At 37.6% G+C, this 27,343-nt stretch overlaps 5 protein-coding genes across 8 annotated transcripts in view; 2 read left to right on the forward strand and 3 right to left on the reverse strand.

Moving 5' to 3' along the window:
• Positions 1-1,731: 1,731 nt before the first annotated feature.
• cunh1orf159 (chromosome unknown C1orf159 homolog) lies at positions 1,732-6,450 on the reverse strand. 4 transcript variants are annotated; one of them, XM_016271059.1, is made up of 10 exons: positions 6,379-6,450; positions 6,251-6,296; positions 5,795-5,870; positions 5,556-5,640; positions 5,290-5,376; positions 4,350-4,391; positions 4,080-4,214; positions 3,861-3,886; positions 3,719-3,749; positions 1,732-3,521 (listed from the first exon to the last, which is right to left on the reverse strand). In XM_016271059.1, exons 1-10 carry the CDS (start codon positions 6,404-6,406, stop codon positions 3,418-3,420), a joined length of 660 nt encoding a protein of 219 aa, XP_016126545.1. In that variant the 5' UTR covers positions 6,407-6,450; the 3' UTR covers positions 1,732-3,417. The 4 variants fall into 4 exon arrangements, with proteins under 4 accessions (XP_016126545.1, XP_016126546.1, XP_016126544.1 ...); XM_016271060.1 differs by lacking the exon at positions 6,251-6,296 and having other exon boundaries at positions 6,379-6,441; XM_016271058.1 differs by lacking the exon at positions 5,290-5,376 and adding an exon at positions 5,149-5,232 and having other exon boundaries at positions 6,251-6,440.
• Positions 6,451-7,222: 772 nt separating this feature from the next.
• Positions 7,223-10,092, forward strand: LOC107584426 (interactor of HORMAD1 protein 1). The gene is made up of 8 exons (XM_016271039.1): positions 7,223-7,292; positions 7,527-7,616; positions 7,769-7,928; positions 8,149-8,300; positions 8,428-8,476; positions 8,585-8,672; positions 8,860-8,957; positions 9,065-10,092. Exons 2-8 carry the CDS (start codon positions 7,561-7,563, stop codon positions 10,082-10,084), a joined length of 1,623 nt encoding a protein of 540 aa, XP_016126525.1. The 5' UTR covers positions 7,223-7,292; positions 7,527-7,560; the 3' UTR covers positions 10,085-10,092.
• A 649-nt stretch (positions 10,093-10,741) lies between these two features.
• On the reverse strand, positions 10,742-14,277 carry kbtbd12 (kelch repeat and BTB (POZ) domain containing 12). Its single transcript, XM_016271029.1, has 6 exons — positions 14,121-14,277; positions 12,691-13,862; positions 12,187-12,457; positions 11,820-11,970; positions 11,291-11,488; positions 10,742-11,152 (listed from the first exon to the last, which is right to left on the reverse strand). Exons 2-6 carry the CDS (start codon positions 13,770-13,772, stop codon positions 10,983-10,985), a joined length of 1,872 nt encoding a protein of 623 aa, XP_016126515.1. The 5' UTR covers positions 13,773-13,862; positions 14,121-14,277; the 3' UTR covers positions 10,742-10,982.
• Positions 14,278-15,672: 1,395 nt separating this feature from the next.
• slc26a6l1 (solute carrier family 26 member 6, like 1) lies at positions 15,673-21,638 on the forward strand. The gene is made up of 19 exons (XM_016271026.1): positions 15,673-15,843; positions 15,924-16,063; positions 16,147-16,257; positions 16,406-16,581; positions 16,743-16,907; positions 16,995-17,147; positions 17,472-17,554; positions 17,757-17,904; positions 17,989-18,102; positions 18,192-18,269; positions 18,405-18,500; positions 18,905-19,011; positions 19,128-19,197; positions 19,428-19,520; positions 20,267-20,377; positions 20,714-21,136; positions 21,217-21,271; positions 21,359-21,504; positions 21,615-21,638. Exons 1-19 carry the CDS (start codon positions 15,710-15,712, stop codon positions 21,636-21,638), a joined length of 2,427 nt encoding a protein of 808 aa, XP_016126512.1. The 5' UTR covers positions 15,673-15,709.
• An 839-nt stretch (positions 21,639-22,477) lies between these two features.
• p4htmb (prolyl 4-hydroxylase, transmembrane b) overlaps positions 22,478-27,343 on the reverse strand; it is an 11,792-nt gene continuing 6,926 nt past the window's right edge. Inside the window, exons 8-10 of the mRNA XM_016271041.1 lie at positions 24,382-24,472; positions 24,136-24,259; positions 22,478-23,333 (exon numbers count right to left, since the gene is read on the reverse strand). Of these exons, the coding sequence (XP_016126527.1) occupies positions 23,113-23,333; positions 24,136-24,259; positions 24,382-24,472 (436 nt within the window). The 3' untranslated portion in view covers positions 22,478-23,112. The remainder of the gene's footprint in view (positions 23,334-24,135; positions 24,260-24,381; positions 24,473-27,343) is intronic.

The following is a 27,343-nucleotide window of genomic DNA, read 5'->3' on the forward strand; positions in this document are numbered from 1 at the left end:
TCGTTGTTCCCTAGCCAGCAAATTTCGTTCCTGGGAACAATTTTCGACTCAGCCCAAATGAAAGCTGTAGTCACGCCGGAACGGGCTCTGGCCATACGGAGGCTGGCGACCTCCTTAGAGATTGATACCACTCGCCCTCTGGCCCCTTGGCCTGTTCCGCTGAGACAGGATCTCCTCTCTCAAGCGAATGGGACAATATGGCATCCTCGGCCCGACCTATGGAACCTGCACCTCTGGCCGCTAGAACGGGAGCCTTCGAGCCTCCCAGAGCGAGTCTTAAACACAATTTCGGAGGCTAGGGCTCCATCCACGAGACGCCTCTACGCCTTAAAGTGGTCTTTTTTCTCCGCTTGGTGTCTAAACTGCAGCAAAGATCCTTATACTTCCGATTTGACAGAGGGCTTCCGGTTACGAAGCAAAGACTCTCTAGATGGATAGTAGACTCCATCTCGCTAGCGTACTCTTCTTTGGGCCTCCAATGCCCCATTGGAGTACGGGCCCACTCGACTAGAGGCATCACCTCGTCTTGGGCATGGTCCAGTGGTGTGTCCATTGCGGATATTTGTGAGGCGGCCGGCTGGGCCTCGCCGTCCACATTCGCAAGGTTTTATAACCTGGAAGTCCCGGCCTTGGAGGCCAGGGTCCTTTCCACTTGAAGTGACATGCGCTGCGTAAACAGATCTGGCAGAGCCCTTGGCTGTATCACGCTCAAGTTCTCTGGCATTGTTTCACCTGTTAGCTCTCGACCCCTGTGTGTCTAAGTTACAGGAGAACTCTGGAACGATTAACCAGCCCGTCTTAGCCTTGGGTTGTTGTTAACTTCTCTATGAGCATTGGTTGCTTATGGAAGTTTTATACCTTTAGTCGTTCCACTACATTAGCACGGCGTGATTGTACTGTGTTCCCATATGCGTCTAGCATATTCCCATACTTGTGTAGTATCGAAAGGGAACATAATTGGTTACTAACATAACCTCGGTTCCCTGAGATAGTAACCAGTCAAAGTAACCTGAGAATCCTGTGGCGAATGCCCGCTTATTCACTGCGTGAATGAAAAGGCTTCAGTTCAGGAGAAAAAGGCTTTTTTCCCCATATGCATCTAGCAGACGCAGTACTCGTTCCCGTATCTCAGGGAACAGAATACGTTTTTACTTTATAGTGTACCAAACCGTTGTTGTGACTTCACTTGTGCTGAATGCTTTAAATAATCCCTTAGAAATGCGTATATTTGCACTTGTGTTAAATAGTGAGACATGACAAACATCACAGGACTGAGCTAATGGAAAGACAGTCACATGGTACTTGCTCTATTCTGATACTATTGTGTCTTATAAGGAAGTGCTTATAATATTATAGGTAAATGGGATCAAAGTCCCTCCATCTGTTTACCAAAGACAGCTGTAAACTGGTGATTGGTCACATTCACAGGAGTGCTTTCCGATACTGTTTTTGACAAGTTCAACCTAATATTTTACCATTTTAATAATTATTCTAAAGATGATAACACAATGAAAATACTCGCCAGCAATTAAAATGCTAAAAAGAGTTTTATAACTACGTTGCCCTTACTCTACCACTTCCCAGAACCTCTATATGGCAAATGAGTTTTTAATGATCAACACCAGCCACCACCTGGACTGTTTATTTTGTGCACTGTGGCTCTTTGCATCACCTTTTAAATCACATTTAGCAAGGATATGATATTAAGTAAATACAAGTAAACGGTTTCTCATAAATCAAAATATCTTTTATTTCTGTAAACACTGAAATCTTCATCAAATATGACTCAATATGTGATCAATACTCACTCTGTTAGGACATCAACATACAAAAAAAGTTCATCATCATCAACATCCATCTAAACATAATTCGTTTACAAAATATATTGACATGCTTTCCAGTTGCTGCACAACAGCCAATAAAATAGAGAAATAGGTTGAATTTAAGTGGTTATATTCTAGAATCAGTATCACTGATGTATCTCCACGAAACCACATCATTTACCTTCACCTTAAGTAAACATTCCTAGCTTTTGCTTAATCCAGCATACCAAGGATTTGAAACTTCACAAAACAATGTTCAAATACCCTTCCTAAAATGAAGTAGAAAATGTGTAGAAAAATCATAATCCTTTACATAAACAGAACCATTATTACAAATGAGAAAACCTAAAAATTATACAGAAAATCATAAATATATAGGCATAGGGGATGATATGGCATTTTAAAGGCCACTATTTGCAATAAACAACTACAAAATAAAGTAAAAAAAGGTAACTGACTTTGACTCCTTTTATAGAAATACCAGTGTATCACTCTCTTTATAACACTACAATGATATCAAGCTTTTTGTTTGTTTTTCCAACCAAGAAACAAGATACATTTACTAAACTTCTTTCATAATTTTACATTCCAATTTTGTATAAAATGTCCAAAATCAAAAATGGTGACTATAGGTCTTCATTCATTATCACATTCACTTAATGGCACTTTGTCTTACACAATGGAAAGATGGGATAAATACAGTAGGTAACTGTGTTTGGCAACAGTTTTTCCACTTTACTTATATACTGTGTATTAACAGCAAGTTTGCAAATTTAAGGCCTAGCAAATTTGAATTTATCATTATTTACCTGGGAAAACCTTTGGTGCAAGCCAGAATCTTTTATGTTGAATATAGTGAGGAATGTGGCATTGTTAACAGGTGGATATTTCATGCACACTTGTTAGTAGAACATGAATATGCTGTTAACATTGAAACCCAAGCCAGGAGTATTTTCAATGCTCATACAGGGTATTTTCCAGCATATGTATATGGCATTAATAAGTGCTAATGGAATTTGTGGAAACGGTACAGAATTAATAGAAAATATATATTATTAGTGTATACAGGTACAAAGCAATTATTTTAAATTAATGGTTAATATGTTCATTTATTTATGTATTTATTTATTTAATTTTTTTACTTTGATAAGGTTTGAGGAGTAGGTTGTGTGCAAATATGACTAACTGCGGAAGTCTTTTTTTTTTGGATCCTAGTTTCAATGTCACAAGATTCAAAAGTACAATATTACACAAAAATACTGGTAATAAATATAAACATTACAAAATTCATTGAAAAAACAACTTAATAGACTGAATTATAGCTTAACAATCAAAAATACTCTAGTAGTGCAACACCAGATCTCTTAAAAAAAAAGGAACAACGTATTATGTGAAAAATATATAAATAGAAATAAATAACTGGCTTCAGTGAAGAGAAAAGGTAGATAAAGATAAAGCCTACATCAAGACATATCACTTCTTCATGCTGCCTACAAAGGAAAATTTTACCAAAAAAGTAAATCCTATAAGAAAACCGTGCAATAGGACAGGCTCATGTTTTATTGGGGACTCATAGCTGGCCCTTGGAGGCTGGTCACACATTGTATACCTTGGTTACTGCCCCGGTTGCCACAGTAGCACTGCTGGATGCTGATGTTGCTGACGGCCTCTCCCTCCTGACATATCTTGGTTTGCGAACTGTAGATGATTTAAAAGATAAGGGTCACATTCAACCTACAGTATACATTAAACAGAGCAAGTAAAAGTTTTTAATAATCAGATATTCCCAATAGATGTTTTGGAATTTAGCATAGTTGGACTTAGAATGCAGCACCACTTTGGAACTTTGATTAAATTTAAAATACAGATTATACAGTAGTTAAAATTTCTCCTACCTGAAGATATAGCTTCAGGAATCATGACAGCCTTGTCAGAAAAATGAACAAGTTAGTACTTTGGTATCCACACAATGTTGTGTTTGTTTATATAACATCAAAAATATTTAGACAAAAAACAAATTGATTATAGATGTCTTACCGTCTCACTTGGTTGGAATATAAAAGCTGAAATATAAAAATTACAATTTTACAACCCTCCTATAATTCATCTTGAATAAAAACACTGCAAAACACTACCAATAATAATAATAATAATAATAATACATACATAAAATATCCAACACAGTTGGGTAAACAAAGTCAACCAAAGCTTTAACTGATTTACATATTTAAGGATTTTAAGACTTTTTATTTTTACCCTTATTGCGCCTGTAGAAGACACCAGGGAGGCGGTTGGAACGCTTAAGGTAAAAGAAAGATGCAACCGAGAGGATGAGACCCAGGCTGATCAGTAGAGTTCCTAGAAGGACAGAAGCTGCTACACCTGGACCACCTGCCATTAAAGACACAACGCACAGATGATGAGATTCCTGAGTGCAAATCAATATAGAAATTTTTTTTAAAGCGTTTTTTTTTTTTTTTTTTGGCCTGTCCACATAACTAGCATTAAACAATGGTAGTAACTTACCAATCACTGTGTTTAAAGGTACTGGAATGTGACTAGTCCTTGCTAGAGGAAGATAAAATATATATACATAATATTAATTACATATATATATATATATAACAACGAAATACATCAAAAATAGCCCATCTAGTTTTGTAAGGAATAGCTCACCCAAAAATGAAAATTTGTTGAATATTTACTCCCTGAAATGAACGCTTCTTCCAGTGAATCCCCTTTTGTCCTCTCGCATCACAATCCGCTGCCATATTTGTTTAGAATTTGATTTTTGTCCTAGTAAATGGTGCTTGATTTGTGCATATTTCTCTTCTGATTCCAACGAGGCGACTTTTCACTGGAGAAAGCAATATTAAGGATTATGGAGTAATATTTCAGCCGGAAGCAACGGTTTGAAGTAAAAAAAACATCTTAAATTAGTTTGTTACAAAAATGCTTTTCACTTTACAAAATGTTACTTGATGGGCTGGAGTTATGTGGAGTACTTCTAGATTATTGTGATGTTTTTATCAGCTCTTTGGACTCTCATTCTGACGGCACCCATTCACTGCAGAGGATCCATTGGTGAAGCAAGTGATGTAATGCTAAATTTTAAAGGTTTGGTTAGATGAAGAAACAAATGCATCTACATCTTGAATGGCCTGAAGGGGAGTACATTTTCAGCAAATTTACATTTTTAGGTGAACTATTTCTTAAACATTTCAACAAGCAAGATAGAGGAATGATGCATGCATGTGCATAATATAAATACATCACAAGCAATCTTCTAAAATATAGAGATGTTCTTTAATGTGACAGCACTTACTATTGTTAAGTAAAGTTGAATTGCCCTGCTCTGTTGAGTCACAGGACACACAAAATGTACTGTTCTCCTGAATTTGAAGGAGCCCTAGAGTAGGATTCAAGGTTACAAAATATATAATTTTTTTAATGTGACAGCACTTACTATTGTTAAGTAAAGTTGAATTGCCCTGCTCTGTTGAGTCACAGGACACACAAAATGTTGTACTGTTCTCCTGAATTTGAAGGAGCCCTAGAGTAGGATTCAAGGTTACAAAATATATAATTTATACCAAATGCATGTCAATTACATATAACACTACACAGAAACAAAATGTGCTCATGTGTTAATTTGCTCATGTTGTATTAAAAAGGCACATTTATTTGCAGCTCTGTTTAAATTTTACTAATGATATTACTTTAGAAACATACCAGGATCACAGAGTGTAGTATTCACACAGGTTTCATTCATTCTCTTTATTCTTTCACAACAGTCATTGGAGCTTTCTAGCAGCGCCTGAAACACACGCAAATCCAAAATACATCAAGATTGGAAGAGATCTTAAATTCCGTTTTAGAGCATTACAGTAACCAATGTAGTCACAATAGTTATGGTTCTCACATACTGAATGCTGTGTGAAAAGATTCCTGAAGAGAAAAGCAAGAGATACCTTGGTCTCTGGAATTTCTAACACAAAAAGAGCAGCACTGAAGATGTAGTAGACTCTACTCATGATGAGATTACTCCTGTGGGTTAGATGGAGTCAATATGGATCTGAAACCCATTGTGTTTATGTTCTAAAATGCCACAGTTGGAGACAAGCCGTTTTCTGATAAATGTAACGTTATTTTATATATTTCAATAAAACTGTAGGGGTGAGGTAACATCAAGTGTGAGCCATCAATGTTTTCTGAGAGCATTGCACGACACATCATCTCACGACTAGCCACTTCCGAGGCGTTAATTCTACACTGGTAATGCAGATTTATTTTTCTAGGTCGGTGGGTGTATATTCTCTAAAGAATGGCATTTTACCACCAGTTATTAAGACATACTGTACGACAAACAAGCTACCCCACCAAACAAGTTCTTCAACAGCCTGTTTACTGAGCAGCTGGCTACTTACTTTAGCTTGCTGTATGGATAATTAGGATGCCATGATACAAAACAGTCTATAATTAAAACAGAAGCCATTACTGTTTCGTTCACCGACGACATAAAACAGATTTTATGATATTAAAAACGTGAACTTACCTGTGTTGCGCAAGTTTAAATGTGTCATAAATCTGCTGACCACGGGGCTTTACTTCCCGATTAATAAACTGCACTGCCAAAATACAAGTCTTTCACTGTTGTATAGCTTATTAGACAGCTTTTATTATATCATTTTTTATTAATAATTTACGCTCAGGTTGTGATGCGAATTCTATTTAGTAACTATTGTAAGAAACAGATCTCAGAAATTAATATCGTTGTAAGATTACATATTTTATGACTCATTGTGGCATTAAAAGTTTCTACTCAAAAACATATCGGTGTATTTTCATGGTGAATTTAATGGACATATATGTGAGATGTAGTATCAGAATGAGCTGTTTTACATTTTCTAAACTCTGACTTTTATTATGAAGACATTAGCTTTCGTGATTTTGGTTGCTAGGATACAGTTTATTAACCCTCAACAACGACTCGGTTTATTGGTGAACCGCGATTGATCGACTAGACAGTAACCCTAGACTACCCCCGCACTAAGCTTTTTAATGTCCCAAGCATATAACTAGCAGATTTAGCTACACGAGTCACTGTACAATGCCATCATAATGTCATTATATTTCATTAATAACTGAATAGATGTGTGCAAAAATTGCATACAAACTAAAATGAAATAAACATTAAAAAACTAATATCATTAATTTATACTGTGATACAAACTACAATATTTTCGCTCACATTATAAGTATTTAAATAGCGCCACCTATCGATCTTTCCTAGAAATAATGGAGAAATGTAGGTGTAAATATTTACTGGCTGCGTGAACTATTTAAATTCTGTAGCCCGGGAAAACGGCTGCAGTCTGTTAAAAACCGTAACTGCCAGCATCAACTCGCGCCAGAATTTACTTACGTTGCCTCAGAATCAGTACTGCATATCAAACAAGTACATTTCTGGTAAGCATCACTTATTAGAAATTAACTAACGATTGTTTTCTCGCTAACGTTAGTTAGTCATGAAAGCTAGCTGAGCTTTATTGACGGGAGACGTCGACCTCGCGCGTGAGCCGTCGTTTTTGACATTTGACGTTCGCTCAGATAAATTTTACAATATTTTTGAAAACAAGTCATTGTTTAAATCAAAATACAAGTCCTTTGCAGTAGTTTTGATTTCATGTTTATTATTTCTAGTGGAAATAAATGTGTTGACCCTGAAAGCCTGGAAATGAAGCCCAATGTCTGGAATATAAAGGAGATGTTGAATATCCCCGCAACTTCTGGGTAACGTCTCATAACTGAATTCTGTACTAGAGAATTTGTCAGCTAACTCTTACTTTTATTTACACTTACCCAATCAATTACCTTGAAATAGGGCCTAATAATGTAGTGTTTATATTTATGTTTATGTGTATTGTGCGCTCTGTTTGTTATAGAGGGATAAAAACCGCCAAGGGTCCGGGAACTAGTGACTACTCCAGCCTGAGTGACTCCCAGTTTCTGTTGGGCTCTCAAATGTGGCCTGACAATTCACAAGGGTTTACTCAGGAGATAAGTGGACAGAGCAGAGGTTCTCAGCATACTACCTCACAGGAGGTAAATATTTCAGGCCTAAACTATCTATTTATTTGGTCTGTAGAACATGCCATGTTTTATCTGGTATAATAGAATGAACATGTACTTGATTGTTTTTTTTCCCTTGGTCCACAAAACTTTAATAAATGAAAATGAATGTGATGTTGTTGTGAACAAGTCTGTACAATGTTATAATATTTTACGTTTCATATTAATTCCAAATTGTCTAAATCCTCTACAGATGAAGGAAATGATGGTGTCCAGCAGTTATAGTTCGAAGCCGTTTTTGTTTGGCGGTGATGGCAAAATCTCAAACTTCACCAGTAGCAAATTTGTTGGCATGTTGGACAAATTTGAGGAGGAGAAGAGAAAAGCCAAAGAAAAATATGAAAGGTAATCAGCCTATTTTTAATCCTTGTGCAATTAAAAAACGATTCTATTGTAGTTTCCTATTGTAATTTTTCACGTTGCTTTGGTTCTGTCCTGACATATTGTTTAATATTACCTTTTCCCTTTTTAGGGAAATTCTCACTCATGGAATTCTACAATTGCAGGAATCTCTGGAAAATGTAAGCATTGTACTTAGGGCACACATGCGTGTTTAACACATTTAGAATGTTTATATTGCACAGAGTCATGGTTTCAATACTATAATTGACTTACCTCTTCCCTTTTAGACCAGAGAGACTTTGTTAAATCGCATTGATGGAAGTAATGACATAACCAAACTTGTTATGGAGAAATTGGATACTTTTTCAAAAACAAGTATGTTTTTGTTCCTGTTTTGTTTATTCTTTTAACAATATGCAGATGGTTCTTAACAGTTAGCCCATGCTGGCACCCTAAATTCCACAGATATATCATTAAAGATACTTTTTGATCAGATACAATTTTTTAAAAATAATTTTAAATGTTATTTATTTATAACCTATGACATTGTTGTCTATTGCAGTTGAAGGTTATTTAAACAGTGTGAAAGAAGGTATAACATGTCAGTTTGAGACTCTGCAGAGCCAAACACAAATAGATATGGGAGACAGGGATGCCAAGGTAAGGACTGCACATACTGTATAACAGAGGCAATAGATGCAAAGCTTTCAATAATGTATTTTATTTTGGCATTGGTAAGAAAACCACATTTATTTTCTATTAAACAGAGCAGTCTGGCTGCAGAAGAGTTGAGCTCAGGCATGCTTAACCTCCAACAGGATCTGGAACATCTTAAAGCAGAGCAGAGCAAGGAGCAGGGCATGCTGGGCAAAATTCTGTCTCAGCTTAGTACTTTGATTTCTGTTCACAAGCCGATGACAGGGCCTGGCTCTGCTAGAATGATTGACAGTGAGGTCCAGACATCACCTGGTTTATTAGAGAGGTTCTGTGTCATATCAGCTGAAAAAGAACACGAGAGCAAGATTATATGCAACAGGCCTGTCATTTATTCAGGAAAAGCAGCAGAGCAGAACCAGTGTCCACTCACAACACAGAAGACACGAAACAGAAATGCACACGCTCTGCCTGAAGAAAGACAGCAGACAGTCACAGAGGAGGTTTTCCCTGATGCTTCGCAGAGTTTATGGGGCACACAATTAGTTGAGACCAGACCTTCAAGCCCACATGTGGATGTTCAGTCCACTGCATCCATAGAGGACCATTGGGGACAGAATGTAGACCTGAAGCCTGAAAAACAACTGCATGTGAGAGAGAACCAATTTGTCACTGATGCAATGCCACCACTGAAAGTACCTAAGAGGCGCCAAAAACCACTAAATTATAGGGGGAAAAAGAGAGCCCTGGTTCTCCCACAAAGACAGCCAGTGAGAAAAAAAGGAGCAAATTTCTCAAAGGACAGCCAGCAGAATGAAGACCTTCAGTGTGAACAAAAAGACAGAGTACCTTTAGCTTCTCTTGGTGACAACTGGAAAATGACCAACAAGTCTGTTGCAGAGAATCGCTTAAAACTACAGCAGCAAGCCACCGTAAAACCAGTCAGTAGGTGTGTAGCTGAACAACCACTAAACCCCTTCAGTTTGTGGTCTGAGGACACAGACAGCTCCCAAATGATGGTGGAATACAAGATGTCTGAATGGGAAAATGTGGTGCCTGAACCTAAAGCTAGTGTCATAGAAGGAGAAGGTGGCCTCTGGCAGCTTTTTGACTTCACTAATGACTCAGAATAAGATGCAGAATACTTTCATTCTGTATTCTGATTACACTTACATTTGAGAAATTATTTAGAGTATCTCCTTTGTTCAATTTTTTTTTTTTTTTGTAAGTTAGAACTTGAAATTGCCTGTGAACATGCAAACCTTGTTCTCTAACCACTTTCCTTGCTATAGACATGTTCCTCTTCTGTTGCTTTACCTTGTTGATTCTTTTTGAAGTATGGATTATAAAAACAAAAAGACAAATAGGCAGACTTTGCTACATCTGAAAGAATTTTGTTCTGTTTTTCTCATGCCGTATGACTCTAAAGCAATAACATTCAAGCACATTCTGTAACTTCGGCATGTCATATTCGAGAAATTTGTGCATAATTTTTTTTAGGTCTTACAAATATTTTAGACAACCCTAGCGTAACATCAACAGGTATAAAATAGTTTTAAAATATATTCAACTTTGTTTGCAGTTGGAACTTGACATAGATTTAGCCATTGTTAAGTTTTACAAATTTACATGTTTAATAAATTGCACTGACTGCTTAAAGTTACAGTACATGTACCATATTGTGCAACTCTGCAATACATATTTACTTTGCTATTAAAGTAACATCATATTTTAGCACTGCTTCTTGGAGTGTTACTTAATCTGAGCTGTAAATGATGTGAGTATCTCAAATCCACGTATCTTAACTCATACTATATACCTTAGCTATTGGTAATATTATCTGAAATCCAAAAATGTAAAACATATATTATAATCACTAATGCACTTGCAGCATTATAAATTACAATTGTTTCATAACTATTTATGAAAGCCTTCCTCTCCCTATATCTACAGTTTTCAGTTGTCTTGTGAATGAAAAAAAAATCATTTTTTTTTTTTTAATGGGAAACCACTGTTGGATAGATAGTGTTGTCATTCCTCTACCAAGTCAGCAGGAGGGGGCATGAGTCCACGAGGATTCAGATTTGCCACCAAGCACACATCATAACTGTCGTGCATCAGAGCCTGCTTTGCCACCACAATCCATAAATTGTCCCAGGGATCCAACTGCAGGATGTCTTTAGTGATGGTATCATGACGATCTTGGAAAAGATTGGAGTACATGTTTAATTATATGTTGTAAATGAGTGTTGAATTGAATTTTGTGATTGCATTAATTTAACATCAGGTTGAAGGCTGAAGTAAATGAACTGATACTCATATTACAATACATATTTTACCTGCTCCTTTGTAGTATCCACAGACATAAAGTTTTCCATCAACAACACCAGCATTTGATGCATTGCTGCGAAGTGATAGGAGAGGCCACGGTAAAGGAGGACCATCCCTCCAGAAATCCCCATCAGGGTTGTAGATCTCCACTACATGAAGGCAGTGACGTGATTGGCCACGATCCACACCTTCACACCCAATACCACCTGCAGGAGGAGACACTGAAATTCATTCATGGGCTATACCTAGGTTGTTTTTATTACTTTTTTCCCCTTAAGGTGAATCAACAAATGTAAAATTGAAACAAGCAACATTTTGGAAGAATGACATCAGGGTCTCACACATTGGTGAGGTTATGCTTTCATGAAAGTGAGTGAACCATTGTAATGATAACTACTGTCATAAGTTTCTTGTGTTGAGCAGTATTAAGTTAGTCCACAGGTCTCACTGTATGGAAATATTAACCCACAATCACAAAAATTGATCCTTTATATAAAATAAGTTATTACTTTGTACTCATCCTGTTAACATTCTCACCCAGTGCATAGATTTCCCCATTGAGTGCGACTGCACTGCAACGGTATTTTGAATATTTCATAGGGCCAAGTTCACTCCACTTGTTGGTTTCTGGGTCATATTCAAGCAAGCGATTACTCATACGGTCAGGTTCGTCATCTGTGCGGTATGACTGTCGTTCGTGAGACATGGCAGGACAGGTGCATTAGAGGGAAAGAGAAGGCAATAAACAGACAGTTACTATGATCCCCACTTGTCTTTATTTTCCAAATTATAGTGATTTATTTCATTTGCACCATCAATGTTACATTCTCATGACTCTTCTTGTGCAATATATTTGCAGATTGTACCATAAAGATGACAAATTTGCACTATTTTGGTATATTACCTGTGGAGTCCGTCCCCCGAGCACATACAGGCGGCCCTTCATCCGAACTACGCTGTGATAGGCCAGTGGCATGGGCAGAGGAGCAGCACTACGCCATGGTCCACCCTGTAGAGACCAGCGCTCAACACTGTTGGTGATGAGGAACTGGTTCTTCAGCTTCATTTGACCCCCAATCAGGTAGAGGTTTTCTCCCAAAGAGCCCAATGCGTAAGAATCACGATACTCTGCTGAGCTCAAGTGTTTCCAGGATCCTTGAGCTTCCTTGTTGTACCTGAAAGGGCCATAGCAAATATTAGATTCTTGAATTGTAAGTTTTACTGTCTGTGATAATGTGGTAGATTTTATCTCATTTTAATTTTAAATTCTAATCTTAATTTTGGTACTCTAATAGTTTAAGGTTTGGCTGCATATATATGATGTTAAAAACATGTCTTTTTGGCTGCATATATATGATGTTGAAAACATATCTTGTATTATTTTCATTTTCTCCTGCCAAAGCCTCACATGAAAATCTCGACATTTCTGTCTTTCTGTCTTGTCATCCTTCTTGCCCCCAGCTCTCCTGCAACAATAATGTCATTCCTCTCAGTCACCACCCCAGCAAAGACATATCCAAGTGCATCACCATATCTTGGGGAGGTGATGAAAAGGGTCCGTCCTGTTTTGGGAACATAACAGAAGCTACGCTCTGTGTAGCTTCCATAACGTGAGCGAATGCCTCCGCCGTCATTACCAATGCAGAGCAGGAGGTCTGTGGTCTCCATGCCATAGCGCAGTTTCAGTCGACGGGGTGGAGCATCTGAATCCAAGCTCGCTGCTTCAACTGCCTCTTCCATTATCTGAAGACATTCGGCATCAGCTAGAAGTGCCGTGTTCTGTTTCAAAGTCCCCTTCAAGTAATCTGCACCCACCAGTGGAAGACGTACCTTCTTTAAGAGCTCTGGAAGGTGCCTGGCCCGGTTCTCTTCCTCTGAGCCTATACCCCCTGGACAGTACTTCACCCAGCACATCACCACATCCAAAATGCTCTCTTCCCGTGAAACATTGAGATCGTCTGAGCCCAATAATGCCCCTAACTGGTGTACCTCTAACTCCAGCACTTCCTCCCCAAGGCACACTTCAGTGAAGTGCTGTCGCAGATAGCGCTGAGCCTGGTCGGCCAACTCTTCCGCCCCTAGATCACGGGCATAATAATAGATGCCCAGGCAATTGGAAGCATCCATGTTGTCGATCATGTAGATATGACAACGACTGAAAACATCATCCATCTGTAGAAGAAAAGCGGCAACAGAGATTCCCTGCACATTGGCTGCGGTGAGTGGAAGATTGGAGCTGTACATGTATTCCAGCAGAAGGGCCAGACTTGGGGCTGGCATGTCTCTTAACACCACCTGACGGTTGGTGCACTCACGCAGGCCACAGGTGAACATTACGCGGAAGTAGGGGCTGAAGGCGGAAAGCACCGCACGGTGGCATGGGAAGCTAACACCTTCAGCGACTAGAACCACATCTGTTAACTGCTCAGCATCCCGCATTCGATTTAGCTGTTCCAACAGCGTCAAACCATGCTTGGCTCTCAGATCCATTTTGTTTTGTTTTTGTCTCTGGACAGCTTAAAACTAGAGAAGTGTTACCGTTAGCCTAAATACATCCTGGAGGTCCTTCAAAAGTTGTATCTGTAGAGATAAAAAACAAATTATTAGCCAATGCAGCTAAATTATAACTGGCAGCAACATACTAGTGCACTCTTTGACAGAAAGTCCACAGAATCATATTGAGATCATTTTAATGCACCAATAATTTTATCTTGCTCTAAGGGTCAGTGCTAAACAGGTCAATGCTCCGACATGTCAAAAGAAGGCAGTATCAGTCACATTATTGGCAACAAGCTAAGTCTATTGCATTATATTAGCACATGCATCAGTGAATCGTACCAGATCTCTGGCTTCCTGTGGTGTCTGCCTTCAGGCAACAATTCGTCCATTACCCACACTCGACACAAACACGTTGGCTGCCTTGCGCCTGACAGTAAACACAGGGAGAGGGAGCGTGATCAACCTTCTATGCCCATTCCAGCTAAGCGACAGTGCTAATTATAGACCATGATTCGTCAAACTACCGAAGGGGGGAAACAAGAAAAACATTCAACAAGTATTCTTGAACACTGAACATTACTTGATATTACAGCATGTCTAGAAGTTTTTTTTAATGTATATCTATTGTCATTTTGCTTAGTGTCTTTGCAATGCTTATGTTTTGGTATTTCTGGCATGAAATCGGGGAAAGGCCCTCAGTACATGAGAGCTGAGGTCAAATTTCACCCCATCATGCTCTTAAAGTGACTACACAATCTATGATCTATGTGTAAGCATTTGTTCCTTAATGCAGCTTAACCATTACTTTTGATGCAATTATAGCTATTTCTGAATATAAGTATTATCTTTTTATTGATGAAGCAGAACTATGAGATTTAATTAATATTTCTTAATATTGCACAATATTAAACATACACATTTAATTTATTTTTAAATAAATAATTTTTTTTTTGTTGTAAATTTGCCTTTAAACTCTACAATGTGCCATGTTTATTCCAACATGTGACATTTATTTATATATTTATTTATTTTTGGGATGTAAAGACTTTTAAAGAGTTTTAAAGAGTGTGTGTGTACACATTCTCCCCTGAACCCAAACTATGATAACTCCAAACAAACTGATTTCTTGTTGTAGCTCCTAGCTCACCAATGTTTATTTGTGAATATAAAAATAGGAACATAAGTGTAATTGTTACAGAGGCCTAAACTTTAGTCTACTCAATTATTAATTAATATATTAACCACAGAGGAGAGATGTTAAACCTTTAGCCCTCCCTGTACAAACCCATCCCATTTATTTTAAGCCCTTTTAAGGACCACTTCATGTGTTGCAAAGTTACAGGATGAATGACGTCAAAACATCTCTTCCTATCCTTTTTTTAAAGTCATCAATTCATAATATGCAGCACAACACAATGGAAAATTCTACCGTAACAAAAAAACTTTCCATTGCAGTTCATCAGTTCAAAAACTAGCGACTAATGAACAAGAGAGGAAAGTCTGAGTCAGCATTTGCACTAAAATAAGACAGCTGAAAGAGTTAAAGATAGAACTATCAGTTGAAAGATAGAATTATCAGTTTATTACACTTATATTTTTCCTATAATGACATGCACATTGGCAATATTTTTGTTTGCTTATTTTACTTATTTAACTCTTCTGAAATTGTACATATCTATTTAAATGATTATATGCTATTACTTGTTCTTAAGTTAATTATTGTTAGAAAGCACAGCCTCTTTTTAATACAAACTAACCCTGTTATGTTCCCTTTTAAATAACCCTCACAGGTTTAGAGGTAAATCATAGATGGCATGCAGAAAGTCTTATGAAGTTTTATCGAGACTGAGGTCAGTGTAATTTTGTGGTTTGTAATTAAGTCTTGACAAAGACTATTCATAGTAGCTATATAGCACAAAATAGAGAAAATGGACTCAGGACATAGAGAGTATCATGTACAGAGAGAGATTATAGATGAACAGAGGCTGAAAGAGCGATCTCAGAGAATGGACCCTTCCCAGATCAACCTTCCCATCTCTCATCGGCTGAAGAAATCACTCAGGTAGGATACAGCCATTAAAGCAAAGGTTTGTTTGAAAGAAATTTCAATCTATGTTTATTTTTCCTTACATTCTATACCAGCTGTTCTACACCCAGACTGAAACATAGCATAGTTGGTTTCTTGCCTGTTCTGTCCTGGTTGCCCCGTTACTCCATCTGGGATTATGGCATGCCAGACCTTATCTCTGGCATCAGTGTGGGCATCATGCACCTTCCACAAGGTGAAAGCATGTTTCTGTACTTTTTGACCTACAATATAATCTTAATTTGTGGGTGTTTAAAATATTGTGTTTGTGTGTTTTAGGAATGGCCTATGCTTTGCTAGCCTCGTTGCCTCCAGTATTTGGACTCTACACATCCCTCTATTCTCCGCTAATTTATTTTATTTTTGGGACCTCCAGACACATATCTATAGGTGAGATCATTTATCTTTGAACACTGCTGAAACTTATTAACCTCAGTTGATTTGATTTAGTCAAAATGCATGGTTTTCTGTATAAATTTTGTTTGAATTGTCAAGTCATAATGCTTTGACTTGTATTTATGTGTTTGTGTTTGCATAGGCACATTTACCATCCTCAGTATTATGATTGGCAGTGTGACAGAGAGACTGGCCCCCGATTCAGATTTCCTTATTTACAATGGCACTAATGTGACCGAGGAGGTGGATATTATATCTAGAGACTTCTACAGAGTGCAGGTTGCTGCTGCAGCCACTGTACTGGGAGGACTTATTCAGGTGATAAACACATATAAACACAGACTGATGCTTACACACAAAAATGTATATACCTCAACCCACAGCATTATACTGTATACAGAGGTCCATTTAAATAACATGAATTACAATGTCTCAATTTATTGTCTCAGTTAAATACAATCTTGCATTCTCACTCATAGGTTGTATTAGGCTTGGTGCAGTTTGGGTTTGTTGGTACGTATCTCTCAGAGCCCTTGGTCAGAGGTTATACCACAGCTGCCTCTGCTCATGCTGTAGTAGCCCAGTTAAAGTACATCCTTGGAGTCTCACCTAAGCGCTTCAGTGGACCGCTGTCTATTGTCTATGTGAGTACAATCAAATTCATGCATTGGATGTGCATGCCTCAATGCATATAGACGTAAGCATTAATTCTCTGTAATTTCTCTGTGCAGACTTTAGCAGACTTGTTTATGCTGTTGCCAGAGACTCATCTCCCAACTCTGCTGGCCAGTGTTGTGTCCATTGTGGTTCTCATCACTGCCAAAGAGCTTAACACTGCGCTCAGGCAAAAACTACTGGTGCCTATTCCAGTGGAGCTGTGCACTGTACGTAATCAATGAGAAATGACAATTTTAAATACCGTCTGCTTTTCTTTTTCATTGTTTGATTCAGTCCTATCCATAAATTGTACTATTTTTGTTTTATAGGATTCATTAAATCTTTCTGTATCTATCAGTAGTGCATGTCCTTAATGCCCTCTCTGTTATTAATCTGTGTAGTCAGCATTTGAACTCTCTTCATTATAGTGTTTGCATCATATAATTCCTAGCAATAACTAATTGCAACTAGTCTGGCTTCTCATTTACTACACAGGAATTATTAACATCATTTTATCCTTAGCTCATGAAATGTGTATGTTTCTATGCTAGATTGTAGTGGCGACAGTAATATCATTCTACACTCGGCTGAATGAAACCTATAAGATATCAGTCGTTGGTGAGATCCCAAGTGGGTGAGTTTTCACATCTAAAATATGTTTTTTTAATAAAAAGTATTTTTTTTAATGGTGCTTTGGAAGGCAATGTCATAAGCACCACTAGTCAAATTTTATTCAAATCAAGTTATATATCATAAAATATTGCAGAAATGGTTCTATGACCATGATGTTTTTTTATAACACATGCATTTTTGTGGTAATTCTGATGTTTTCTCAGACTTCAGCCTCCCAGCATTCCAAACGCCAATGTCTTTTCTGAGGTGGTGTTGGATGCTTTTGCCATGGCCATTGTTGGTTATGCAATTTCTATTTCTTTGGGCAAAACCTTTGCTCTCAAACATGGTTACAAAGTAGACAGCAACCAGGTGGGTAAATCAGAATAACACATATGGATAAACAGATAATGTCAATGCACTGTTGATCTCTGTCTTTCTCTCACTGTGTTGTAGGAGCTGGTGGCTTTGGGTCTCAGTAATACAGTTGGAGGATTTTTCCAGTGTTTTTCAGTTTGTTCTTCAATGTCTCGCAGTCTCATTCAAGAGAGCACAGGAGGCAAGACACAGGCAAGACAAATGCACTTTTTAAATGCAACTCTATGAATGCGTTCATTTATACATCTATGTTTGTTCATCACAACGTGTTGTTTTATTAGATCGCTGGAGTAGTGTCTGGTGTAATAGTACTGGTGACAGTACTAAAGTTAGGCTCACTTTTTCAAGAGCTGCCCAAGGTATGTGCCAACAAACCTCTGAGAGGTCTGTTAGTCAGATTGCCAATCTATTTGTGCTTTATTTAGATTCATTATTTTGGTAAGTGCCATGAATAAAGTGTGACTACAATTTACATTCTTTGTGTGTCTGTCTAGGCAGTTCTTGCTGCCATTGTATTTGTGAATCTGAAGGGAATGTTTAAGCAGTACTACGACATAGTCACACTATGGCGTAGTAGCAAGATTGATCTGGTAAGTTATGACAAGTTAAGTCATAAAAGGTATTTTTTCAGCTTCAATTATTTAGTGGTGCTTACTGAGATTCATCCGAACCTCTTATACAAAGAATTAAACTTTGGAGCATAACTTGTCTTGCAGCGTTATAGTCTTGAAGATAGATAGCATACCTTAAAGAGGGGGTGTGTTTTTCATTTTCCAAGTCATCAAACTTTGCCTGGAGGATCATAAAATGTCTGGAAAAAAAACATAATAATAACATCGCATAGCAATGTGATTAAAAAAATATAGAACAGGCATTGTGCTGATGACTTTCGCATAGTCAAACATCACTAATATTTAATTCCGTTGATATTTTCCATGATTGCTGGTTTGTTAGTGTACTTATTCATTTCTGTGCTCTGTTTTTGTGTTTGTAGTTGATATGGTTGGTGACATATGTGTCCACTGTGCTCTTTAATTTGGATATGGGTCTGGGTGCCTCAATGGGTTTTGCTCTGCTCACTGTTATCTTCAGAACTCAACGGTTGGAGTCTTTCCCTATTTCTAATCTTTCGGCAGTGTTTCTCACTACTGTCATCTGCTCTATTCTCTTACTGCATCATGTCTGACCTTATCGCATGACTTCTTTCTGTCTCTCAGGGCCAGTTACTCACTGCTGGGACACCTCCCTGGCACTGAGCTGTATCTAGATATGGAGACACACAAGGAGGTGAGATTTACATGGATATTTATCCATTTAGCAGACAGGACTGCACTGGAATGTTGAACTGTGCACCATTTTTAATGATTTGCATAATAATTATTAGTTAAGTTTATTTAACTACCACTGTAACTCCAGGACAGTTTAAAAAGCAAACTAGCCTTCATTACCCCTATTCCTTTTTTAATCAATGTATCTACCTAAGCAGATCTATCACAAATGTGCTTTGTGTTTTGCAGGTGAGGGAGGTACAAGGTATCACCATATTTCACTCTTCTGCCACCATGTATTTCGCTAATGCTGAACTTTATCTTGAGGCCCTTAAAAAAAAGGTAAATATTTTTTATTTGAACTTGGTAACCATAAAGTATATATTTTCAGTACGCTGGAATGTCTTATAACAGTGGTTTTCGGTCAGGGGCCGGGGCCCACAAAGGGGCATTCCATCCAAAAGGTGACTTGAAGTTATTTATAATAAGACAAAACAAGTATTAAACTAAACTAAAACAATTTCAAATAATAATATTTTTTTTAAATTACCCCTTAAAATGGTTTGTTTCCTTTGAAGAAACTTCACTTGAAGGTTGAAAAACCTGGATATATGAGGTAGTCAATTTTAAAAGTATGTTTTCTAGACTTTTTCTATAAAAATCATGTAAATGAATAAAATGTTAACATACCATTGGCATTTTTAGAATGAATATACATTTTACTAGTTGTGTCATGCTCTCAAATATTTTGTCATGTACAAATTGTGAGTAAAAGAAATAAAACTTCTGGATTTCTGAAATGTAAACTGTCTGTAATGCCGAAGTTTTTATTTGAATTATTATTATTATATATTCTGGCCAAATTGCCTATAAGAAAGCGCTATATAAATGCATCATTCATTCATTAATTCATATATTTTTTTATTTACAGAAATGAGTTGCCGTAGATTAAAATAAGTTTTGAAAACAAAACTATGTCTAGGGGACCTTTGAATATTGTTGTGGACAATGGGGGCCTTTAGTTGAGAACCACTCTCTACCTATATTATTTTTACTAATGCATATCAATTGCCATTGTTTATGCAAAGAGTGGCCTGGACATCGGTAAAATGCTCACCTATAAGCGCAGGCAGGAGGCCAAGCAGAGACGGAGAGAGAGGCGAGCAGAGCGAAGAGCCCGAAGAGAGGCTAAAAGACAGGTAGATGATCTCTGCTAATAGTTTTCATGGTTATTATATGCTATATAATATTGCTATATTATATATAGCATATATGCTATAGAATATTCATGATATTACTGCTCCATTTGCATGAGCTAGGCCCAATCCTGTACTATTATGCTTTGTTCCAAAAATCTAGTGAGCTGCAGAGATCAGATACCTAATTTTGTCCAAATTATAAGGCAGCTTCACTTTTGTGGAAAAGGTGGTCCCATAATGCATTCTAATGAGCTTAGTGAAATCATATTGCTGTGTATATTATAGTATCACACCAACTTATCAACATGTAATCATAATTTCATTTTTACTTTACAGAAAAGAGCTTTCAGGGAAGCCTCTCAGCGATCCAAAAAAGCAGTTTTTTCAGTGGAAGAGGAAGCAGGGCAGTTGAAGGAAACGAATGGAGACATACACAGAGAGGTCGAGCTTGGCTGGAGAGAACGGGAAAACAGTACAGTGTTTGTAATACCTGAGACAGTGAGGACATCTGATGGCCATCACACCTGGATGTACCTTAAGGGCACTGACCCTGACACTGCCACCCTGGGGTCAGTGTCAGATCTGCATGATGGGGACACCACCACTCTGGACTCCAGCAGCGAGGACACTTTAAGCCGGGACCTGGAGAGGGTTTCTCTGGGATCCCTGGGGAAGTGGACCTGGGACATCCATTCCATCATCTTGGATTTCTCTACTGCTAACTTTATTGATACAGTTGCCATTAAGACCTTAAGGAATGTAAGTAGTAATTCAAAAGTCCCACAGAGAAAAGTGACTGTGCATTGCAACCGAGCTCTCATCACCATCTCTTACTGTAGATATTCCATGATTTTGGTGAGATTGGCGTGGATATCTACTTGGCAGGCTGTCAAGGTAAGAGTGTCACAGTGAACTGTTTCAGAATGCTTCATTTAGTGAATGATTGGGAAATATCTGGGCTATGCTTTGTTTTCACCCAAGCACTGGTGGTGGAACAGCTTGAACGTGGTGGCTTCTTCTCTGATGTCATCACTGAAGGACGTGTCTTTGCTACTGTGCATGATACAGTTCTGTATTGTCTCAAACATCGGGGAGCTGAGATCGTCCACAGCTATGAGAATGCTCTGGTAGGTTCACCAATATATGTATTCACTAATATTACATTCTCATACAGTATACAGTACATGGAATTATTGTGGAATATACAGTATACATGATTTTAAACGTCTCATTTTAGGATATGAGTGGGACCCGACTATGATAGAAGTCATCTGATTTCTTCTTTTTCTTCTACAAGCCCTTTCGATTTTATTAAAGCTATATAAAAAAACGAAACCTCTTCATGAAGTTCCAAATAGAGTTTGGCTCAGGAGTTGACACTAATGAAACATGTCTGTTACTTATTTTTTCTCATTTGATTATAAAGCAGGCCTTTAAATGTATTTGATATGTTTGTTTAATTTTAATTTTTTTAACCAGTAAAGGATTTTTGTGAATTATACAGATAACTACTTTTGTGAATTATGCAGATAACATTTTATGAGAATTTCTTTGCAAAATGACAAATGTTAAAATAGAAAATGCAATGTTAGATTGGTTGTTTGTTTTAAAGAAAACAATCTCTGATTGGTCAGTTTAATTTATTTGACAAAGTGATTCTGTGCATTTTAACAGCAACAATCCAACAAATAAATAAAATAAGTTAACCTCAGTCAGTCTTTGGATGCACTGTAATTAACAAAGAAAAAACATTACAAAATAAATGACTGAAATCCAAACAAATCATACAGATTGTCCAAGTTTTACATGCTTCTTTTCAAGAACATCTGAGAGGAAATAAGTGTAGGAAACATCCTGGCAGAGATGGAAGCTGACTAGATGTTACATAGGTTAAAACTTAATCATTTTTTGTTAATAGTTATAATTAAACTAACCTGTAGTCCATTGACAGAACTAGTCAATACAGTGTCCCTGCAGATAACTTTCCTCAAGTGTTCGGTGATTTAGATGTCAGTGTAAATGTCACTTCAGTAGAAAGCGATAACATACATTTTTTTCCCACACTCTTTGGCTAGTACACACTACATCCTCCAGCAATTGTGAAGTTTGCTTTTACACTGACAGTGGTTTATTTGCTGCAAGTCAAAACATGTACAAGGAAGAGATACACATCTCGTATGCACTTCTATTTACTATCACTGTATTAACAATTAGCTGCGGTGTGTACAGCCTTTGGAAGGTACAGTAGAGTGTCATTCTGTATGTAAACAGAGTTGTCGAATATGGCTGCATTCCCATGAAAAAATAAATAATAATGCCTTCAAATATCTACATTAGGAACAGTAGCATTGTCTTTCACAATTGCATAAATCTCAGGCTGCTTATCCCTGAATCCAACCCAACAAAAGTTCCAGCTCCAACACTGGGACCACTGGAGGTTGAGTAAAGCTCATTCAGGTCTGAAAATGAGGACATTTTGGTAGGGCTACATTTCTACAGTGTGCAATTGCATGTATTTAGGAAAGAGCAAACCAAATATACAGTACAAAGGACTAGTGTATTTTTGTGTTTGTTGGTATGAGGTCAGTGCTTCAGGGTGTATGAGTGATGCAGAGGCAATGAACTGTGTGTCTGGATGTGTGTGTGAAAGAGGAAGTGAATGACTATTTATAGATTGTAACACAGAAGTGAATGTGTATATATGTGCATTGTTGTACCTGGATTTATGTATGTGTTTATAGGTCTTGGTGTCTATCTATGTGCTGGTCTGAGTTCAGTTCTGAAATGAGTTCTTCTTGCTCTTGTGTCTCTTGTTGTTGAGAAACAAACTGTTGGTAGCGTGCCTGCCGCTGGTAGTCTGGATCGACATTGATCCAATTATTGGCAACCCACTTAGTCCCTCGTGTCACCACACAGCCACCATGAAGAGAATACTCGTCCTGTTCACCAACCCAACCTACAGAGGGCATTTTCTAGATCAGCCACTTCTCACAGTGGGGTCAATCTACAGTCAAATTACATTTCAAGAAATTTAAGACCAAATGTAACTCCACAAGATGCTCTCTGGATCCTTCTTAAATCATCCTGTAGATGGATTTATAGACTTTGAACAAAGTTGTGGAGTTACCAGCTTGAATGCTGCTATCATTAAAGAAAATGGGAACTAAGACATTCTGAAATTAGATTTTTTCACTTAAGATGTGGTAATAATTCAATTTGTAATGGAAAGAAAAGTTAAATTGGAAAAGTCGTGCTTCTGTACTCTGCTGTATCTATAGTACTAAATGTTTGTTATTTATCACAAATTAATCATTCAGTTAAGCTGAGTAACACCTTTCAGAAACATTTTCATATCACAGCATGACGTTTTCTTGTATCAAACAATGATTAGGTAGATAGCATTTATGGATAACTAACAATAGATTTATATTACAATACCATTATGTTTCACTTAACTTTATTCCAAAACAGTGTTATTTTAGTATTACTTGTATACTATTTTAATATTTATTCATATTTTGAATTAGCTTTTAGCTTTTTTTATGTGCTTTTGTCATTTTTTTATTAACTAATTATTCAATATTTCTATATAACTTGTTTTTATAGTTTTAGAACTTCGGCTTATTTCGAATTGTTGTCTGTTTTTCAAGTTTCTTCCATAATATTAATATTTTAATTCAGCTTTACTTCAATTACTGAAAATCATTTTAACAATAAAACAATGCATTACAAAATAGCCGATAAGTTATATCAATTACCTCTACCATCGGAGAGATAGTTGTACCAGAAAACTGCCGTCCCCTTAATGGGCTTCACTCTCAGGTTGCCTTTATCACAATGTTTCCTGGTGTCCAACAGATCCACATCATTCTGTATCAGTGACTGGGAAACACACGGATACATGCACCCAATTATCGTCTGTCGCATGTCCTTAAAATTGTGCAAAATTCTTGCATTTGAGTCACAAATACACATGTAAAGATGCTTTATTCAATAGGACACACCACTTCTTCGTAAGTCCTATTATCTGCCACTGGAAAGGTGGTCTCCCCCCCTTCTTCTACATTATTAAGGTAAAACAGAACTGTGATATACCTGCAAAAAAAAAAAAAAAAAACTTGGGGGGGGGGGGAAATGAACCAAATTTTGCCTGAAATTTATATGACATGATATTAAAGGAGTCATATGACGCGATTTAAATTTTTCCTTTCTCTTTGGAGTGTTACAAGCTCTTGGTGCATAAAGAAGATCTGTAAAGTATCAAAGACTAAAGTCTCAAATCCAAAGAGATATTCTTTATAAAAGTTAAGAGTCAACCACGCTACCTAAAATGGCTCGTTCTAACACGCCCCCACATGTCTACGTCACCATGTGGGAAGATTTGCATAACGCCGCCCAAATGTTCACGCAAAGTAAGAAGGCGTAACTTTTATTCTCACTGGAGTATTGTTGCTGCCGCCGCCGCCATGTCGTGAAGAGCTGTGTGTTTCATTGTGAAAGCGAAACTACTTTGTTTGGCCTTCCAAAAGAGGACGATATCTGCTTTGTCATGCCTGGAGCTGATCCATGCTGGTCGCTGAGGAAATACATCGACTTCGTGCTGTGGATCGCTGGATCGGCTTTCACCGTGGACGAAGCGGAGTCCAGCCCGGGGTCGTCACATGTGGTTGCCGCAAGCCCGCCAGCTGCTCCTTCGTCGAATCCGCCGGCCGCGCCATTCTCTAACCTGCCGGCCATTCCTCACTCTAGCCCGCCGGCCTCCGCTCACTCAAGCCCGCCGTGTGTGACGCTGTGTGTTTCATTGTGAAAGCGAAACTACTTTGTTTGTCCTTCCAAAAGAGGACACGACTAGAAATCAGTGGTTAAGTTGTAATTACAACACCGTTCCAGAACAGTTCAACCCAAATATTCAGATGTGTCCAGCGCATTTTATGGAGGACTGTTTCCTGATCCTGGAAGAGTAGACTACAATGTCGGCTGTTCTGACTCACAGCCTGTAAGTACGTTTTCATATTTAAAGAATTTACCACTGATGATTCAAACGCAAGTTTTGAGCAGTGTAGAGTAACACTTGTATGTCATTTCTCTGATCACAGATGTAGACATGGTTTTATGTTTACGTGGTGCGATGCAACGCAACGCGTAAAAAGACAGTATAAATCATTATAATCCGTAAATATGTCCCCACTGGATGCAACAAATGCCTCGTTTATAATGGGTTTTAAAGGTCACATAATTTACACCTTTCTGGAGTTTTATTTTTTATAAATTATACATTTTATTGGAGGTTTTGATGTGCTTAAGAATATATATTTGCGGTATAAGTACCAAAAACCATCTCAATATATTTTTACAGCTCCTTCTTCAGGAGCTCTGCTGAGAACACCTCTGTGAAGTTGGCCCCCACCCAACGCAAAACGTCGGCAAAATAGTCTCAATCGTTTGTGCTTCATTTGTGCTGGTTTGTGCAGGTAAAAGTTTCGTTTGTGCTGCTTCGGTTTTTTAAATATTAGACATTGAATTATAGGCGATGACGTCACCAGCCCCCCCACATGCTCCAAATTCACCCAAAACAGGCTCAATCGTTTGTGCTTCGTTTGTGCTGGTTTGTGCAGATAATATTTTCATTTGTGCTGCTTCGGTTTTTTAGATATTAAAAGAATATTTATAGGTCATTCTGAGGTCACTCAGCCCCCCAACATACTCCAAATACACCCTAAATAGTCTCGTTTGTTTGTGCTTCGTTTGTGCTGGTTTGTGCAGGTAAAAGCTTCGTTTGTGCTGCTTCGGTTTTTCAAATATTAGACATTGAATTATATGCGATGACGTCACCAGCCCCACCACATGCTCCAAATTCAACCAAAATAATCTTCTTTGTTTATACTTCGTTTGTGCTGGTTTGTACCGTAAAAAAAATCGTTTGTGCTGCTTTGGTTTTTTAGATATTAAAATATTATTTAGTGATAATTCTGAGGTCACTCAGCCCCCCACATGCTTCAAAATTAGCTACCCCAAATAGTCTTGTTTGTTTGTGCTGGTAATATGTTCGTTTTCGCTACTTGTTTTTAAAGATTTTTTCCTAGTCAACAGATTAGTCAACGCTGATGGCCATATCCACAGAATAAAGCAAATCCAAAAATGACGGAGTAGCCTATTCTAAGTTCTTTCTGCAGGAAAAATTTTTCTGCAGAGATTGCGCGGGCGCCTCCATATCATATAGTAATACTATAATACTCCCACAAATACTTGACATGCGCATATATAGCGATTTTATTATTCATACACAAATAATAATAATAATACCCTGTTTTGGACATATTTACTATTAATTGCCCAGCTCCCCATCAATGATCTAGCGCAGAGACATATAGTTCTAAACTGAATGTGCAAGAGAAGCATTAGCCTACTTCTAATTTGGCCAAAGAAAACCTGTTAAATGTTCTATATTAATTTGTGCATTTTTCAATTGTTTATTAAAGGTGCAAAAAGTTATTTAAAAAAAAATCTGTATTTTACTTTTTCGGGCAGCATTTTGTGTACGGTTCTGGTGACGTCATCGCATATAATTAAATGTCTAATATTTTAAAAACCGAAGCAGCACAAACGAAACTTTTACCTGCACAAACCAGCACAAACGAAGCACAAACAAACGAACTTATTTGGGGTCAATTTTGGAGCAGTGGGGGGCTGAGGGACCTCGTGACCTCGGAAAATTAGCAATAAATATTATTTTAGTATCTTAAAAACCGAAGCAGCACAAACTAATTTTTTACGGCACAAACGGAGCACAAACAAACAAGAAAATTTTTCGTGAATTTGGAGCATGTGGGGGGACTGAGTGACGTCATCGCCTATAATTCAATGTCTAATATTTTAAAAACCGAAGCAGCACAAACGAAAATATTACCTGCACAAACCAGCACAAACGAAGCACAAACAAACGAGACTTTTTGGGGTGAATTTGGA

Source organism: Sinocyclocheilus grahami, unplaced genomic scaffold (genome assembly GCF_001515645.1).
Source record: "Sinocyclocheilus grahami isolate Dianchi unplaced genomic scaffold, SAMN03320097.WGS_v1.1 scaffold60.1, whole genome shotgun sequence".
NCBI lineage: Eukaryota > Metazoa > Chordata > Actinopteri > Cypriniformes > Cyprinidae > Sinocyclocheilus > Sinocyclocheilus grahami.

Bases quoted from the DNA above. Each gene is read 5' to 3' on its own strand.
- LOC107584426 (XM_016271039.1), top strand. From the start codon at position 7,561: ATGAAGCCCAATGTCTGGAATATAAAGGAGATGTTGAATATCCCCGCA. The intron at 7,617-7,768 runs GTAACGTCTCAT...TGTTTGTTATAG, and splicing joins AATATCCCCGCAACTTCTGG to AGGGATAAAAACCGCCAAGG. The intron at 8,301-8,427 runs GTAATCAGCCTA...TTCCCTTTTTAG, and splicing joins GCCAAAGAAAAATATGAAAG to GGAAATTCTCACTCATGGAA.
- slc26a6l1 (XM_016271026.1), top strand. From the start codon at position 15,710: ATGGACTCAGGACATAGAGAGTATCATGTACAGAGAGAGATTATAGAT. The intron at 17,555-17,756 runs GTGAGTTTTCAC...ATGTTTTCTCAG, and splicing joins GTTGGTGAGATCCCAAGTGG to ACTTCAGCCTCCCAGCATTC. The intron at 18,270-18,404 runs GTATGTGCCAAC...GTGTCTGTCTAG, and splicing joins TTTTTCAAGAGCTGCCCAAG to GCAGTTCTTGCTGCCATTGT.
- kbtbd12 (XM_016271029.1), bottom strand. From the start codon at position 13,772: ATGGATCTGAGAGCCAAGCATGGTTTGACGCTGTTGGAACAGCTAAAT. The intron at 11,971-12,186 runs GTAATATACCAA...CACGAACGACAG, and splicing joins TCGGGGGACGGACTCCACAG to TCATACCGCACAGATGACGA. The intron at 11,153-11,290 runs GTAAAATATGTA...ATCTTTTCCAAG, and splicing joins TGGATACTACAAAGGAGCAG to ATCGTCATGATACCATCACT.
- cunh1orf159 (XM_016271057.1), bottom strand. From the start codon at position 6,342: ATGTCGTCGGTGAACGAAACAGTAATGGCTTCTGTTTTAATTATAGAC. The intron at 3,887-4,079 runs GTAAAAATAAAA...TTTATATTTCAG, and splicing joins CTTCTACAGGCGCAATAAGG to CTTTTATATTCCAACCAAGT. The intron at 3,750-3,860 runs GTAAGACATCTA...TTTTCTGACAAG, and splicing joins TATTCCAACCAAGTGAGACG to GCTGTCATGATTCCTGAAGC.